This window comes from Hakea prostrata, chromosome 7 (genome assembly GCF_041222555.1).
Source record: "Hakea prostrata isolate BN-2017 chromosome 7, UWA_Hpros_2, whole genome shotgun sequence".
NCBI lineage: Eukaryota > Viridiplantae > Streptophyta > Magnoliopsida > Proteales > Proteaceae > Hakea > Hakea prostrata.
The window spans coordinates 11,026,428-11,044,431 of NC_142606.1; the positions used below are offsets into that span (position 1 = coordinate 11,026,428).

Sequence of the window (18,004 nt, forward strand, 5' to 3'; positions counted from 1 at the left end):
ACACCGAGTATGCGTTTGGTAAGGTTTCCTTTTTAAGAGTTATTATGTAATATGTTTTTTTAATGATTGTGTGCCAAAAGAATGTTCTTTCAAATTAACGTGTTTGATAAAACTCGTTCTAACTTCTAAGATTTTAATTAGGGTTAAGTTTTATCACTTTCATTTATATTTCTTTGATACAAATATAGTGTTCTGTAAAAATGTTCTTCATACCACTTTTATGACTAGTCTGTTTTTAAAGAATAGAAAGACAAATCATTTTAACAAACGCGTCTAATCTATTATTCCACTACTAAAGGACGAAAAAAACACCAAAAGCATTTTTATTAAAATTACCAAACACGCCCTGAAAAGTGCCGGTGAAGTAATTACTTGTGTTTTTTTTCGCTCTTTTAGGCATAAAGGGGAAATTACTTGTTTTTGTTTTTTCCACTCTTTTGGGCATAAAGCGAAATTTCTCGTGTTCTCCAGTGTAATATTTTAGAAAGCCGAAGAGACTTTACCAAGAAGTTGCTAAGAGACAGTGCAGAATATTCATTTCTAGAAGAAAATTACGCGTTTTGTCATGGATAATAAATATATTAAAAATTACATTTATACCCCTATTTAGTTATAAATAATTATATTTATACCCCTAGGATTTATTTTATTTCAAACATTTTTTAAATTATTTTATTACAAGCATCATATTGTTATTTGTTGGTTTAACACATTAAAAGACATATTTACCCTTGATCATCTTAATCTTTTCTTTTCTTTTTTCTTTTTAAAATAAGACAAGTTAGGGTGAATCAACTTCTTTTGATGGGAGTTTAGAGATTTGAAACCTTGGATTCACAAATGAGAGATTTATATCAATTTGGTTGTGTGAATTCTTAGATTCATGAAATATAGGAATTCACATTTTTATATCCAGAGATTTCACCCTTAGTATAAAAACGCTAAAATATTTGAACCATGACTCCATAGATGTTTTTTCAAGATGAATCTACAAATTTCATTCCAAAATTTCAAGTTAACAGTTATTTTTATGAACTATGACTTTATAGATTTGAAATCTCTAGATTTTTTAAATCTCCAAACTCAAGTAATCAAACAGGCCCTAAAAGAGTTTGTTTTTATCAAGGATTTAAGATTTTGTGAAAAAACTTTAAAGCTCTAATGATAGTTCACTGAGTTTTTACTATTTAAATATACATTTTTAAAACCCTGTTTTGAAATAAAGAAAGATAATACTAAAAATTGTCAAAAAAAAACCAATATATGCTGACTCATTACTTAACTCTGTTATTCTTATAAAAGGATACAATTGTTAAATAGTTCAAATCATAAAAATTGTAAACATAATTAATAAATTAAACTCTAAATTGGGGGAGTAAAAGTAATCTACCCTAAACATACTAAACAAAATCTTATAAGGAATTCTTAAGGGGAGCTAGCCACATTTACGAGTGTCAAAATGACCAAAACAAAAGCAAGGAGACGAGGAGTCTAGTCTTCAAGTAACATTAATGTATTATTTTCAAGAGAGTTCGTTTATAAGAGCTTTTGGATGAAGCAAAGGAAACTTATAGCTGATACTATTCCTGTGAGTCCCATATATTTTTGTGATGGAAAAGTCGTCGAATAACACAGAGTGCTTCCCTGACAGGGTACAAATCCGGACTCCTTATGAATGGTGTGGTGTGCCAACTACATTGTGCCACAAAAAGTGAGATATGGAGAATCATCTATCAAAGTTAGTGCGATAAGCATATTAATGGTGTCGACTAACACAACCAAAATTTGTTACCAAATAAAATTTTTTTTTTTTTTTCCACGTCACTAAATATAGTTTCTCCAGTACGAAAAGTAGAGTTTCTTGAAAAGAATCTAATTCTTTGCGTTTGAGCAACCTTTAATGTATCATCTATAATATAAAAAATGGTAAATAAAAAACGTAGTGGTATTAATGTATTATTCCTCCCAAAAAAAAAAAGTAATCCACAATTTAATTAATTAATTATTAATTAATTGAAAAATGTTTTTTTGAACTAAAGTTCATTTAAGTCCGTTTGGGTACACCTCTGACTACGTTTTTAGTGAAAATGCGAGAGTCAAACCGACAATCTCTTCATTAAAAGGAACAAGTCTTACCGCTAGAACAACTTTACGTTAGCTATATGACATGATTTTTCTTGAACAAAATATGACATAATTGATTATAAAATATTTTTTAATTATTATAGATACATAAATTTAAAGAAATTTTAAACTCTTAACCTTATATTACGAAGTATTAATATTTTTCAACTTTGTTTTTTTTTTATTTCTTATATATATATATAAAATGTAATCGTCAACCAACCACTTTGGGGTTTATGTCTAACTCATTCTTGAATCTATGAAATAATTTATTTAATGAAAACTACCACCAGCAGCAGCACCACTCTCTCTTTTCAAAAGAAATTAAGCAAAAAAAATTTCAAATAAATTTATTAATTTATGTTTTGATACAAAAACACTTTTTATATATAAAGAAAGGGATAATACATATATCATTAGGGAGAGCTAAACTTGCGACTTCTTCATTAAGAGTTATTTGTATTAAGAGTTAAAAAAAAAAAACATTAGAAAACTTACAATCTTACATTTACAAAACATTTTTTTTTTATGAATTTTTTTTCATTATTTTACTGAAAACACTTACAAATATTAGCTCGAATTCCACTAGTTTCTATTACATGATTGGATGATATTATGACTAAATTAACAAAGTAACATTGGAACATTAGACATGAGAATGCATCATTAAACTTGATTGTTTATGTTGTCTTAACAACATGCATGCATTAACTTAGATATTATATTAAGAAATCAGATTCTTGTTGTTGGCTTTGGTAAGAGAATTAATAGCACTGAATGGTTGCTTCATATTTCTCTTAAATCTAGCATTTGATCATTTGTTTCATCAAATCCCTATTTATATGCAAAAGAATGTCAGCCTCCAATTTATCTATTGTATTTAATTTGTCAAAATTGATGATCTCTTATTTCTCACATCCCTATCATTCCAAAAAAAAATTCATCATAAAAAATTTAATTTTTATAATCTCTCCCGCAAGGAGTGTGATTACGCAAGGATTCCTGTGGATGTTAGTCATTACTCTATTACTGACTTGTAATTGGATGCCTTTGCTGGTTAACATGATCTTCTCTTTAGAATGCTCATCCAACCCCTTTAAAATTCTCAAATTACTCTAAATTAAAAAGATATTTTAGTTTAAATTCCAAATTATCCCAAAGAAATATTATTATTATAATTTCAAAATACCCTTAATTAATTTAGTAGCTAAAACATTAGATTAGTCTTAACTAATTTTATTTCAAGATCCACAAATGCCCCCATTGTCTTTCAATTTAGATGCATTTCTTTTAAAAAAAATTTTGATTGATTTTCTTTTCTTTTTAAGAATTTGAATGAAAAAGAAACATATAGATAAAGAACATAAGAGCATTTTAAAATTTTAATAATAAAATTAATTAAAGGTAATTTAGAATTTTAACTATTGAAATAATTGAGGATATTTTAAGTTTTAACAATAATATTAACTGAACGTAATTTAAGATTTTAATTACTGTAATAATTAAACGTAATTTATAACTTAAATTAAAACAAATTTTCAGTTGAATGGTAATTTGGAATTTAAAGAAATATTTAACACTAAAAATAAAATTTAAAAGAAAAAAAATTAAGAGGTGTTTAATAGTTTTGAAAAGAGAGGAGGCAAGTGAAATTATCAATTAAAAAGAGTCCAAATATCATTTGATGAATATTTACCCAATTTATTATTATTCAAATATTTCAAGAAGATACATAGAAACCATTTTTATTTCTTGACATACATAAGAAGGACTTCTAACAAAGATGACATATTTTATAAGAATTATGCGCGGCAAATGCCGATCTCCTCCATTCTCGCAACCGATCTTGGATGATAATAGAGTATTTAGCCTTCTAGGTTTTGAAGCTCAATATAACCACTCAGAATATTATTCACCACTAAGTGTTGTTAGATCCTTGCCCCAGTGCTGCTTCTTCTGAAAACAAAAAAACAAAAAAACAAAAAAAACAAACAGAAGTAGATATTTATAGGTGGAGAAATTTCTTATCTCACATCAAAGCTGTTAGAGAGGTTTCCAAAGATGAACGGCTCCATTCACCATCATAGTTACTTCAAATACACAGCCACTTACTAATATTATACAACAACACACATACACACCCGACACACCCACACAAATGTTTTTGTTCCTGACCAAGGATCCGAAAGTTTCTCCTGAGCCAGACTAAATATCAACTCCAAGCCAAGCCAAGTTGATTTCTCTAGGAACAGTGATTTTTAGTTTACATGAATACTGTTGAAGAGGTTCCCAAAGATCAGCAGTCTCATCATCACAGATTACCTCTTTTAAATCCACAAGATTCATCACTGAATCGGGCAATTCTCGCACACCACAACACTGTTTCATGTCAAGCTTCTCCAAATGACTTAACTCACCCAACCCTTCAGGCAACCTATCGATATTCAAACAGTCAGATATATCAAGAAACCTAAGCTTCAGGAGATTTTGCACCGAGTCTGGTAACTCTAACAATTTCGTACAGGCATTCAACCGCAACACTTCTAGATCTGTCATGCATCCAATTTCCTGGGGTAGTGCAAGTAATTCATGACAGTTGGTTATGCCGAGCTTCTTTAAATGGACAAGATCACAAAGCCCTTTAGGCAACTCCACAAGATCCTTGCAAGAGTCGATGCTGATCTCCACAAGATTTGGGAACATGTGAGGGAAATTGAAGTTACAGGTCTTAAATGCTTGGCCAACCTCACACATGAACAGTGAAATTTTCTGCAAGTTCTTCATTGGCATTGTGATCTCATCAAGGGAAGGGATCAAAATCTTTTCTAGTGTAAGTCTTGTTAAATTGGATAAATAACAGGGTGCTGTCATCCATCTCAGCTGAGCACAGTAGCGCCCATGATTTGAAATGATCAGAACCTTCAGCTTTTCAGTTTTACCCATAAGTGAGGGTAAAGTATACTCTGTTCCAGAGAAATTCAAGATGAAGACCTCAACTTGAGGTACATGAATGTTGCACCTGTTTGATTTAACCATATCACCTGACAGATAAGAAGAAGATATGAAGGTCAGAAAGATGATAGACTGGAGAAGCACTAAAGAAGTAATAAAACACAGGTAGTCTTAAGAAACCTGGGTAGATGGAGACAAGGCGTGCATTCAGAAATTGGCGCTTTTGTTCACTCCATGTCTTTAGAAGGCTGTCCTCTATGATTAATCTTGTATCCTGCTGTCGGCTTCGGTAGATGGCCAGGTCTCTGAGCAAATCATGCTGGGTAACGAAAAGCCCATTCAAGTTACCATCAACTCGCCCAGCATCTCCACTGTTCACAAGAGAATTTCATGGCTTAGAGCGTCAAACACAAAAGAGAACTAAAGATAATGGCTTGCAGGAGATGCCTAGGATACCTTGTTATATCAATCAGGTTAATAAGATTTCTGTCAGAAAGTTCAAGAAGGTTGATGTAAGCATCCACTTCATCAATGCCATAGAGTTCAACCCACATATCTATAAGAGTGGAAGCAGGGATTCTTTCGTCTTCAGGAAATAAACCCAGGTCCATAAAACATTCTTGAACGTTTTTATTTAAGTAGTCTAAACTGGAAGCAAGACAAGTGAGCAAATCACTGTGGGACTCAAAAATGGAGCAACTTGAAAGCATCCTCTCAGTGTTTTTCCACACTTTCACAGGCTGTCCGCGCAATGAATTGCCAATAACTTTAAGAGCCAATGGAAGTCCCCTACAACCTCGCACTATCTGCAATTTTAACAATTTCCAGTAAAGTCAGTGATATTTAAAAAACGGATGAATGTCAGTACAGAAGCATCCATTACAAAATGTCCAAGTCTTGCCCATTTTCACACAAAAACTTAATGCATGATATAAGTGGATATGATTAAGATATCAGACCTTGTTTTGAAGATCCCAGTCAGGCTCCTCACAGATTCCACCGTTCCCATTCCCATCCCCAGGAAAAGCTGACTGACAGAAAAGAGCCATGGCATCTGCATCGCCGAGCATTTTTAGAGAATATTTACAGTCAAATGATTGGCATGCAGTTCTTGAAGTAACCAGTATCTTATATCCTTCTGTTCTGAAGATAAATTTATGAACAACTGAATCCTCCCAAACATCATCAAGAACCAACAGTAAAGGCTGTTTTTCACTCAGCATCAGCAGGTTTCCCAGCTTCATCTCTGCTTCTCCATCATTTAGAAACTCAGGGACTGGTGACCTTGGAAACATCTGTTCTGATAATCTTTGTACAATTGTTTTGAAGTTAGGTGAGCTTGAAATGCTGAGAAAGCATATGTTCTTGAACCTCTCTGTTTCAATAAGAACAGAAGGCATAAAATCAGGAGAGCATACAGTTGATGTTTTCGGTAATACAAACTTAAAGGTATTTAAAGACAAAAGTATATAACTTAGATTGTCTCCATGAGAAAACCTTAGACATAAGCATGTGAAATCATATTATGAGGTTAACTGTGGTGTGAAGCAAGTTCCCAAAAAGCTTGAACTTGACCAGTTGGTAACATATTTCACAAAACAAAATAAAAAGGAAACAAGACTAAGAACCGGCTTCTTCACAAGGTTTGCAATGAAAAACATGGGAGGAGACTAAAAAGCAACCTCTGTCAAAAAATTTGTTTAAATTTGTAGACGTGTTTGAACTAAATAGAACTAAGTAAATCAAAAGGGTTTCTATAAAATCAAATTTTAAATAAATATAACTAAAAATAAAGAAGAAGAAAAATTAGGGCACCGAGAGGGTAAACAAGAAGAACGTTTGCAGATTTTATACACACCTTTAACCTCGCTGTCTCGGCAGATCATGGAAGCCAACGTTGTTTTGCCACAGCCACCAGGAGCACAAAGCCCCACAACCATCATATCCTCGCTAAACAATTGCATCTTCAGTTCCATCAGAGGCACGTCCAAACCAAAAACCTTGTCGCTAATTTGAGGAATCTCGGATTTCAAACCGACGGAAGAATCGAATTTGGCGATCATGTCTCTCAGATTAACCAGAATATGTTTATTGTCAAGCCAGATATCAACAGGGACATCAATCTTAAAGAACTGCAGCAAATCTTTATTCAATCGAAGGATTTTTTTCGAAAGCCTACAATTCTTGAAGCAGCAGAACCGAGATGACACAGAAGAACACTTGCTTACAAGCTTTACACCCTTCTCTAAAAGGGTCTTAAGTTTTCCTACATCAAGTATCTGGTGGTCTGTCGGTTCAGCTCTAAAACGATCTATTTCTTCAATTCGAGGGATTATGCTATCTAAGGTAAATTGGAGCTGGTCTAAACAGTGCTTCAATTGAGGAGTTTTATGAATAACATCTGAAATCGTTCTCCTCAACTCCTGAGCAGAGGGAGTAAGAAGAACCGTTTCAGGGAACTGCCCAGCCATGGCGGTTGGTTTCTCTCCTTCTCTAGTACCCTTTCCTGTACTTAAAACCCTAAATTGAAAACAAAGGACTCGGAAAGATTCAAGGTTGCAAATTAACCCTTTTCTGTGATCAAGCCTTTCTTTCTATAGGAATCGATAATTGCTCTGACATCGGTTTCGGATTGAAAGAACAAAAACTGAATTTATAGAAAAAAACTCAAACAAACGAATCTCAACTTGACTTGCCTCGAACCCAGAAGATCCTTTCTTGGACATATCTTGGAAATTTCATCTCACCGATTCTCGGCGCGGATCACTTTGCTTTGGGATAAACGGATTCCCCATTTGAAGCCTCTACGAAAGCCTTTAAGAGAAAAATAATGACATCTGAACAAAAAGTAAAGAAAGATAATGACATCTGAAATTTCCTGGAAATTTCTTCAAAGTTGGACGCTTGCAATGATGCAAGGGTCATGATGTTTGTGTTACACAGCTGTATGCAACTAGACAAAAAGTCAAAAACAGAAACAAAAACATATGGTTTATTTATTTGTCTGGATAAACCCAACCGTATGTTCAACATTTAAATTAATAATAATAATAATATATATATATATATGGTTCAAGGACAATATAAAGAAAATTGAATTTTTCAAATTGTGAGAAGAATTTTGTTTTTAAAGTAAAAAAATCAGCGATAATCCACTCATACAAGCATTAACTAGAGCAAAAGATTTGAAAAATCAAAAAAAAAAAAAAAAAGCCAAAAAGGGCTTAAAAAAATCAAAGTAACCCATCTTTAATAGTTGTCCAAAAATAAAAATGATTGACAAAGACATGCAAAAAAGTCATAGGTTCGTTTTTTTTTTCATGATAATTTAAATTATCAATTGGAATACTTGTCAGCTAAAGCGGCCGTTCCGTTGTTTAGACATGTATAAAGTTTGATGGATGTAGTCATCACGTGGGCTAGGATTTACTATTGGAAGGATTTCCTCGTACATGTTTCTTTGAATAAAGTTTTTATGTGTTTGATAAAAAAACAAAAATCTTGTATCGTGGGTAAGTTGATCACGATGAACATATATAAAAAAAGATAATAATAATTATATTTGATGGTCATTAAAAATATATATTTGTCGCTATGCTTGGCAAGAGAACAAAATGAGATGCTAACCCTTCAATTAAGTAAACATTTTTATATTAATTTATTTGTTTATTGTTTTTTAGCAGGGTTGTCCGGATAGGAGAGTAAGGTGGAGAGAGTTTACAAGTTGTGGTTGGGTGGTTCGGAGAGACTTTCTCCCAAGGTTCAATGTGTATATGGCAATATATAACCGGCAACACAACTCCTCCTAACGAAACAATTTATTCAAAAAATCGGCGATATATCGTGAAAAGTCGATTTTTCAGCGAAATATCGTCAAATTCATCATAATTAACAAAATTTCATTTGATTTTTCACTGAGTTTTCATTCAGTATCTCATCAAGGAGTGGGACCCTGTTTGTCGCCGCGCCTGTCGGCAACAAAATGTGAAGCATGAGGCATACTTAACATAATTAATGAATTGTAGAATTTTTTTTTACTTATTTTCATTAGTTGTGTATTTGTGTTCTCTTTGCATGTTTACATTAATTTATATGGGATTTTAATCGTCTACGGCCAACATCCCTAGCGGCAGCTGACACTTACTTAGTGATTTTTCTAACAAATGAGTAAGTGTCAACGGCTGAGATTTTAATCACTGACACGTGGTGGCCATCCAACGGCCTCTGGATGGCCGCTAGGGATGTTGGCCGTAGACGATTAAAATCCATTTATATAAGTCTTTTAAACTTTCAATTTTGCCCGCATATAGCCGAGCATATGTCAATCAAAAATTTTAAATTTTAAGTGATGTTTTAGGCCAAAATAATTTTCTCAATTGTTTATCGGCTTCAAATTATACTACACAACAAAATTCAAAAAAAAAATCCTAAATACTTTCCGAAACCTGGCATCAAATTTTCATCAACACCATGTCAAAGGCCGCCGTCGGCTAAATATCGCAGTATCAGTGGCGTTGCCAGCCATTTACATGACGACATAGTCAAACATTTCGGACCTTGCTTTCATTGTGAGAAAGTTTTATTAAGTTTTGTTTCTCCCAATAGTCCTTACCTTATATGGTGTACAAAAATTTATTGTTTAGGTGATTTCTTTTTTCTCCAATTTGATTTTAAAAAGCAAAAGAATAAATTCGGCAGTTGGCCGTTTTAGAAAATATTATTTTCGCCCTCTTTTTTATTTGCCATCCACCGAACCGGTTGAATTTCACCGAATTTCAGCTGCAAAAAAATTGCCAAAACTTGCAACGGTAGCTGTGCTGGTTTATATATTTTAATACTAGAAAGTTTGGAAATGGATGCTTTATGAAAAGATTATGAATAATTTATTTTTATTAAATAATTAATTAAAGAGAAAACGGTGACTGAACAACCGTGTATTTTGTTAACAGTTTCAAAAATTTTATTATTAAATTTGATAGAATTAAATCTAAAATATCGTTGACAAATTCAAGCTCAATTCATATCTGACAAAAAGAAGATGTTTCGCTGGATACGGCCTCCAGATGGTTGGATTCCTCCAGATGGTTGGATTGCAATTGATTGCGATGATTCACAAAATGTAGCCATGGAGGCTACGGTACACTTGGACGTGACAACACTGGCAAATTGATCTTTGCCATATCCGATGGTATGCCTAGTCTTAACATCCTTCATGAAAGCAATTGTTGTTGGCCTATTGAAAGCTTACGATTTGGGGCACAATAGAGTCCAGATATGATCCGATTCTGAGTCAGCTATTAAGATGATACAAAGGTCTATCGGGTGCCATGGTATGTAGTGGATTTGATTAAACAAATTCTTGAGCTGGTTGGGGGACTTTGTTGCATGTTCTTTTGAATATAATTTGCATGAAGTGAACTCTTATGCAAACTTCCTGGCTGGATTCTCGCAATCCGTTCAAGAACTCCATCTTCACCCCCTTTATCTCCGTGTAGCTCTTTGCTGTCTTATTAGGAATGATGCTAATGAAAAAAAATTCAATCGCCTGTAAATCTTTATTCTTTTAAATTTTTAATATATATATCATAGATGGTTCAGATTTGATTGAATAAATTTAATAATAGAATTTATTTTTACAACGGTTCACCTATATATGGTAGAGGCTATATCCATGCCTACCTACCTGTTGAAAAACAAACAGAATTAGCTTCATTTAAAATTTGAATATCTTCATCCTCTTTCCATTCAATTTCGTTTGCAACCAATGGAGCTAAATCAAAAAATGAAAAGAATCACCGTCTTATTCACGACTCTGAATCATCTCTCTGTCGGTCCACGGCTTTTCAACCACATTAAACCACATATTATAAGTAGGGTTCGCATGTGAAATTCATTGTTTTTTTTTCAAATGTGGACCCCACTGCAATATGTGGTTGTAAAGCCGTCGGGGGATGATCCGGTCTTCAGATCAACTTATACGACAAGCAAAACATTAAGTTTAAATCCACAGCGGGGCCGGTGGATGGCCGCTCGTGATTTGCGCATTTCAAAGTTAAATTAATCGTCGTGTTTAACGGATGGGAATGCGAACACTCGAGATTAAAGCTAGTGTTTAACGGTCATGGAAGAAGACTTCACGGTCAAGGAAGAAGAAGACTTCACGGTCAAGATGACCCAAATGAGATGATAACCCTTCAAATAAGTAAGCATTTTCAAACTTTCTACAACAGAAAGTTGCGAGGTAGTGGATGAAAGTGGAAATTGCTCGGGTGCTGTGGGGGCACATGCAGCGAACACTCGAGATTTTGACGTGTTTTTACATTTTTGAGAAACGAATAGTGGAGATAGAGATTTCGGTCGATTTTGAGCTTTCGCAACACAATTTTGTGCATTAATTGTGTGGCACTGAAGTTGACCCCGAGCAAGGTAAAGAGAGTTTCAAAGAACATGCGGAGGTGGGGTTTGGGTCACAAGTTTGGCCATGCTAGCCTCGACCTGTCCTAAGCCTGAAGAGGTCTAGGCTTAAGATTTCAGCCTTAAGGGTTTAGGGTCGCAAGTTTGGCCCTGCTGGTCTACGGGTGTGAACCCAAGACCTCCCCTAAGGAAGTTGAGACTTTTAATCTACTAATCGTGCAATCAAATTAATCTGCCTTATCATTTTTATTTTTATTTTATTATAAGAGTTGAGATCATCTACCCACAATCCGGATTCTCATTACAAATCCATCACAAACTATCAAGTTCAAAACGGTGGGAGTTTATATTTATTAAAGTGAAGAATTAAGTCCCAACATTAACATTTGTCCTCTAATGCTTGTATATGTTTGGCAGGAGAACCAAATGAGATGCTAACCCTCCAATTAAGTAAGCGGTTTTATATTATATATTTATTCATTGTTTTCTAGTAAGGTAGAGAGAGTTTACACGAGTGGTTTTAAGAGATCATCGTAAAACAGTTTTATTAACTCTTCGCTCCTCCAACAGTCATTACCTTCTATATTGAAGTGTTGGCCTTTTACCGTCAACCCTTGGAGATTAAATTTCATTAAATTTCTGCTGGAAAAAATTCATCAAAACTTCCAACCGTAGTTGTGTTGGTTTATATTTTACCATTAAAAGTTTGGAAAGATGCTTTATGAAAAGATTATGAGAAAACTTTCTTATTAAGTAATTAAGTAAAAAACTGTTAGCTGTTGATACAATTATGTTGAATAAAGAAAGAAACAGAAAAGCTTCATTTTAAAATTTGTATTTCCTCATCTCTATTTCCATTCAATTTCGTTTGCAACCAAAGAATGGATCCAAATCCAAAAGATGACACATGGAGCTTTTAATTGCGCCGCACAAGATTTCAAAGTTTAAATAATCGTCGTGTTTAACGGATGGGAATGCGAAGAGGTAATTAATTAATTATATATAAATAGTCGAGATGTGTTTGACGGTCGAGGAAGAAGACTATAGTCTATATAATACATATGTCGCAGCCTACGTTTGGGATGACCCAAATGAGATGATAACCCTTCAAATAAGTAAGCATTTTCAAACATGGTTCAGCAGAAGTTGCAAGATGGAAATTGCTTGGGTGCTGCGCAGCACTTGCATCGCATGATCGAGATCTTGACTGTCTATTTTTTAAAATTGCGTTTTTACATTTTTGAGAAACGGACGGTCGAGATCAAAATCTCAGTCGATCTCGACCGTCCGTAGCACAATATTTCACATTAATTGTGCAGCAGTAAAGTCAAGCTCGAGCAAGGTAAAGAAAGTTTAAGAGCACATGCGGAGGTGGCGGGGGGGCTTAGGGGTGCAAGTTTGGCCTGGCTGGCCTCGATCAGTCCTAAGCTTGAAGTGGTCTAGGCTTAAGATTTTGGCCCCCTAAGGGTGCGTCAAAGTTAAAATATTATAGTCTTGAAACAAGGCTAAGGGCCAGCCTGGAATTACTATTTGACTTGCCCAACTCTTCCCGATCCGGCCCTATTTTTTGTTATAACTTTTACCTTAACTTTTGGCTTAGTCTTGACCATAGTTTTGACTCTAATCCTGATTTTGTCGCAGATCCTGACCTTGATTTTGGCCATGATATTGACCTTGATCCTAACATTGATTTTGACCGTGATTTTAACCATGGATTCCATCCTAATATTAACCTTGATACAAATCTTAATTTTGACCCGAAGTATTTTGATCATATTAGACGATAAATGTATTTTTTGTATTATTTTTTAGGGTAATTTTTATTTGAAACCTTGAGGCCTTAGGTTTGAAGTAAATCATATTGAGTAAAAAAAATTGACATCTTTCATTTGCCTTTATGAGGTATTTCAAAAACTGATTTAAGGATAAATAGTTTTTTATTTTATTTACAGGAGTACTTTTTTTTTTTTTTTTTGGTAGAAGATTAAAGATACCCTTGATTTACTATTTAATAACATTTTGGATAAGTTATATGAAAACATAAGGCTTAGTTATAAATATAAACTTTTTATTTTACCAAATCCTTAAAAAGGTTATGGTCATTGACGAGGTTCACACACTTGACAATGAGTGCTTTTCATTTCTGAACCTGGTACTGGAGAATGAAATTGCATCAAATTCTAATTTTTGCCATTAACAAAGGGATCATAACCATTCGAGGCATAGACAACAAATTTCCTCATGGCATACCTACAAATCTTCTTATTGATTGCTGACCGTGATGTCTTATTCTCATTTCCGAGCTTCCTTTAGCTAGATAATCAACCAACTTGTTTTCTACTCTATTTACGAAACAAGAGTTTATAATATTCAAGATCATGAACTAGCTAGCTAGGTGAAGTATTTCATCTGATAAACTGCACTAAGGCCACTATAGAGAGTTGGAAATCCATTTCAAGACAAGCACACGCAGATTGTCAATAACTGGAACGAGTAAACTATTAAGTATTCAAAAGACACCAAAGCATATGAATTCACAGGATCTAAAACAAAACCTCCGTAGCAACACCAACGCCACTCCAGGAAGTTACTTTCGGAACAGCAGGGTTGCATTATGAATGGAATATAGTATCCCTAGCATCAATTTATGATAGCTGTGAACTTCAATTTGAAAGATTACTTATCAGGTTCATGGATTAACCAGTTTCTATTTTTTTTCTTCTTGTTTTCTTAGCTTTGCAAGATAATTAGTGGTAATTAAAATCCCGTCTTGTAGGGATCGAGCTATTCTCCAATGCCCAAGGAGCCGTTTCGTGTGACCTATCCTTAAAAACCTGTGCAGAAGACTACGTAGACCCACAAACCAAGAAAGATAATCTGCATGCCTTTTGGCTTTCCCATGCAAGCAACGCATCAACTCCTTACGCATACTATTTTGGAGCCACTCTACGCAGTCTGCTCCTCGTGAAATGGCAACAAAGCTTCCCAAGTTTCTCACCTCTTTAATGCATGAAATGTCTTTTATCTTCACATTGGATATATAGATCATCATCACCTTCTTCGTCTCCCATTACATGGTTCACGTCCTTACGGACCTTACCAATCTGAACTGTATTCTTACTTGAAATGGGTCAGGTCATATCATACCTGACAAGCATTTTATTTAGAAGAAAAAAGAAAGTTTGTATAACTGATGAAGAGAATGGATACAAAGCACCAGCTTCCTGGGATGAGGTGAAGCCAATCCAACCTAACTCCAGAGTTTCAGAATAAGATGGAGTAGTAGTTATTGATGTACAAAATGCTGAGTTCAAAGAAGCTGTTGAGCCATCTCCTCCTGCTTCTATTAACCCAAATACCAACCCAGCTTCAGAAGATGAAACGTTAACTCTAATTGATGTTGAAGAAGATGCTAATTCTATTGCTCATGTCTCTACTGTTGCCAAGATCAAAGTTTCCAAAGATGGCTTGCCAAAAGAGAAAAAGATAAAGCACTACAAAAGTTCTCAGAAGATACTGTTGGTTGGGGAGGGAGATTTCTCCTTCTCTGCTTGTTTGGCCAAGGCTTTTGGTTCTGCTGAGAACATGGTTGCCACTTCTCTCAATTCAAAAGGTATTTCAGTTTTTTCAATTAAATTCGTTTAAGATTATAAACAATATTTGAGTTTTGCACTTCTGTCAGAGATGGTTGGTTTTGTATTTCAGATTTCTTGAAGAAACACTACAGCAATGCCATGTCTAATATTGATGATTTGGAGAGTAGAGGGTGTATGGTTCTTCATGGGGTGGATGCTACAAATATGTCAGGCTATAAGTTTCTCAAGGTCATGAGATTTGATCGGATCATCTTTAACTTCCCCCATGCTGGGTTTTCCCGCCACAAGGAATCGGAGGAGTACCAACTCAGGTAATTTGTTTGGAGTTATGGAGTTAAGGAATTGGTATCAATTTTCATTTCTCCATCTTTGACATTTTTCTTTCATTAACTGTTTGTTATCCATTTTAATTAGGTCCTATTTTTGTTTCAAAGAAATAGAAAATACTCAAAATCTATTATAGACTTGATGGTTATTGTCAGTTTCTGGTGAAATTTTCATTCTATTCATATTTGTGCAAGCCACTTAAATTCAAATTTAAATTGGAGACATAATAGTAAACATAAATTTCCTATTGTTCGTTTATTTTCTTTACTCCCAAACCCTAACAATATATTATCATTTTTTGTCAATTTTTATTTTTTTATTGAAATACTAATCTCATTTTTCATTCTACAATATATATCTGGGCAAGATTACCAAACCATTTTCATTTTTTAGGAAAAATGATTCTCATCACATTTTCATTCCTTTAAATAGGCAAATACATTATATTTTCATGCAATGATGCTGGATCATCCTTCATTTTGGGTATATAGAAACTCTTACGAGTTTAGAGCTTGATTTGCAAAAAATCCTAAGTAAATTCTCCGAGTCTAATGTTCTAGGTTCTCAAGAGACGCTTGCTAGCTACATGAACATTTGCACATTGATTGGCTATTAATACTTGATCAATTTTCATGAATGAAGGATCTCTGACTATAATTTTAATTAACTTGATTTACTTATTACCTGTGCAGTCTACACCAAAAGCTGGTCACATTGTTCTTCAAGAATGCCAAGAAGATGCTTTTGGAAAATGGAGAAATTCATGTCTCTCACAAAACGACTAAGCGTCATTCTAAATGGGATATAGAATCTCCCGGATCGGATTCATGGCCCCGGATTTTTTTTAAAATCCATATTCCGTGAAGTTCCATTTGAATGATTATCCGATTTTTCTCGTCCTAAATGGATTTGGAGGAGATGGGAACTTTGTGGCCCCCACCCAATATTGGACAATTTGATGAAGAGACCAATTGATTAGGATAAATGCATTCATCTTGATTAGAAAAGTAATCCATCGGAGATCGGGAAAAAAATTTTTTTTTTTTGGGGGGTGGGGGGGGGGTGGGGGGGGGGGGGGGGGGGTTGGGTTGGTCCTAAATTTTTTGTGAATTGATATCATATCTTTGTTAGGAGATCATCAATTCCTAATGAATTTACTGGAAACCAAAGTCTTTACTTAATCCAAGATGTGTGATGTATTAATTTGCTAATAAGTGCTTTTATAGTAGTTCCATCCATTGCTTTATTCTGAAAAACCATTCTGTTGTGAGTGATTTTTAAGGTTTTTTTTTTTTTTTTTTTTTTCTTTTTCTTTCTTTCTTTCCCTTTATTGTTGATTATTTACTCTAAAAATCTTTAAGGAAATTAGAAAAAGCAACTTTATATCATTCAATCAGTCTTACACAAGAAGAAAGCCCTATCAGAATTTTCATCAATTGCGAAGAATGAGAAACCTCAAACTTGGCTAAAGTGAAAATCCATTCTTTGATATTCGAAAATACGAACTTTAGAAAAAGGAAAACTGAAACGAACAAAGTGTTCCACTTTTCTTTGCTTCTCTCCTTCCTCCGACAATCCATTAGCAGAACTTTAATTTCTTTTAATCATTTGAGTTTTTTCTACATCTTCATTATTATTCATCCTCGACCACCTTGAGATGTAATAAAATAAAGGAGATAAGAGGTAGACCTAAGTCTTCTCTTTTGGATCCTTATTGCTCTTCCAGTCACTCAATTACTATTATCCTGTTCTCATTGAAATCTGCGATCCAAGGGAGATTGACTGCCATTCTTCTTGGAGTGAACTAGAAGATTGAGGAGAGAAGGGCAATTTTGCTGTGATTCAAAATTCAATTGATGGGGATTCTATGATGTATAATGTCGCTTTAATTTTCAAATGCCATTTGGGTAATTTGAATTTAAAATTTGAAATAAATTAAATAAAGATAAGGACACTTCAGTTATTTTATATTTTATTCATAATTTAACAGAAAACTTTAACTGTAGATAACTTGTAATTTTGACAGTGAATTTTATATAATTTAGAATATAATAGTGGGTAGTCATTAGTTTTCACCATAATAATGGTGGGTGCAGTATAAAAAATTCATTCTTTCTCCTTTTCTTATTTAATTTTTAAGTTACAAGATGGCAATACTTCTTTGCATTTAATACACAAACTATCACTTCCTTGCTCTACCCACGTGACACGTCTTTAAAATAAACTTTTGAAATTTTGTCATAATAATCATTTTTTTTTATTTTTTAAATAAAATAATATCAAAGAAGGATAGACATTTGGATTCATTTGAGATGTCACTTCAAAGTTCTACCTTGCTTTGCTTTGGATGTAAGATTGCAAGATTTGAATAAAGTAAAAATGTAAAAATACTCGTGCAGGTTCATTGTAAAAAAATAAAAATAAATAAATAAATAAAATTCACAAAATCTGAGATAATACAATTAAATCAAGTGGAATGAGCTAGGGATTTTCTTCTACATGATTCATGTCCTTACCAATTTGAACTGAATCTCACTTGAGATGGGTCAAGATCATATCGTAATGAGAAGCATTTTATTTGAAAGAAAGAA

General features: G+C 33.8%; 1 protein-coding gene and 1 pseudogene across 1 annotated transcript; one reads left to right on the forward strand and one right to left on the reverse strand.

Moving 5' to 3' along the window:
• Positions 1 to 4,174: 4,174 nt before the first annotated feature.
• On the reverse strand, positions 4,175 to 7,891 carry LOC149009729 (putative disease resistance protein At5g66900). Its single transcript, XM_089163220.1, has 5 exons — positions 6,935 to 7,891; positions 6,036 to 6,451; positions 5,533 to 5,882; positions 5,257 to 5,447; positions 4,175 to 5,165 (listed from the first exon to the last, which is right to left on the reverse strand). Exons 1-5 carry the CDS (start codon positions 7,545 to 7,547, stop codon positions 4,330 to 4,332), a joined length of 2,406 nt encoding a protein of 801 aa, XP_089019346.1. The 5' UTR covers positions 7,548 to 7,891; the 3' UTR covers positions 4,175 to 4,329.
• A 4,614-nt stretch (positions 7,892 to 12,505) lies between these two features.
• LOC149009730 (uncharacterized protein At4g26485-like) lies at positions 12,506 to 16,372 on the forward strand (annotated as a pseudogene).
• Positions 16,373 to 18,004: the final 1,632 nt, after the last annotated feature.

Coding starts and splice junctions, on each gene's coding strand:
- LOC149009729 (XM_089163220.1), bottom strand. CDS start 7,547: ATGGCTGGGCAGTTCCCTGAAACGGTTCTTCTTACTCCCTCTGCTCAG. Junction 5,883..6,035: donor ACTGGGATCTTCAAAACAAG/GTCTGATATCTT, acceptor TTAAAATTGCAG/ATAGTGCGAGGTTGTAGGGG. Junction 5,448..5,532: donor AACCTGATTGATATAACAAG/GTATCCTAGGCA, acceptor TCTTGTGAACAG/TGGAGATGCTGGGCGAGTTG.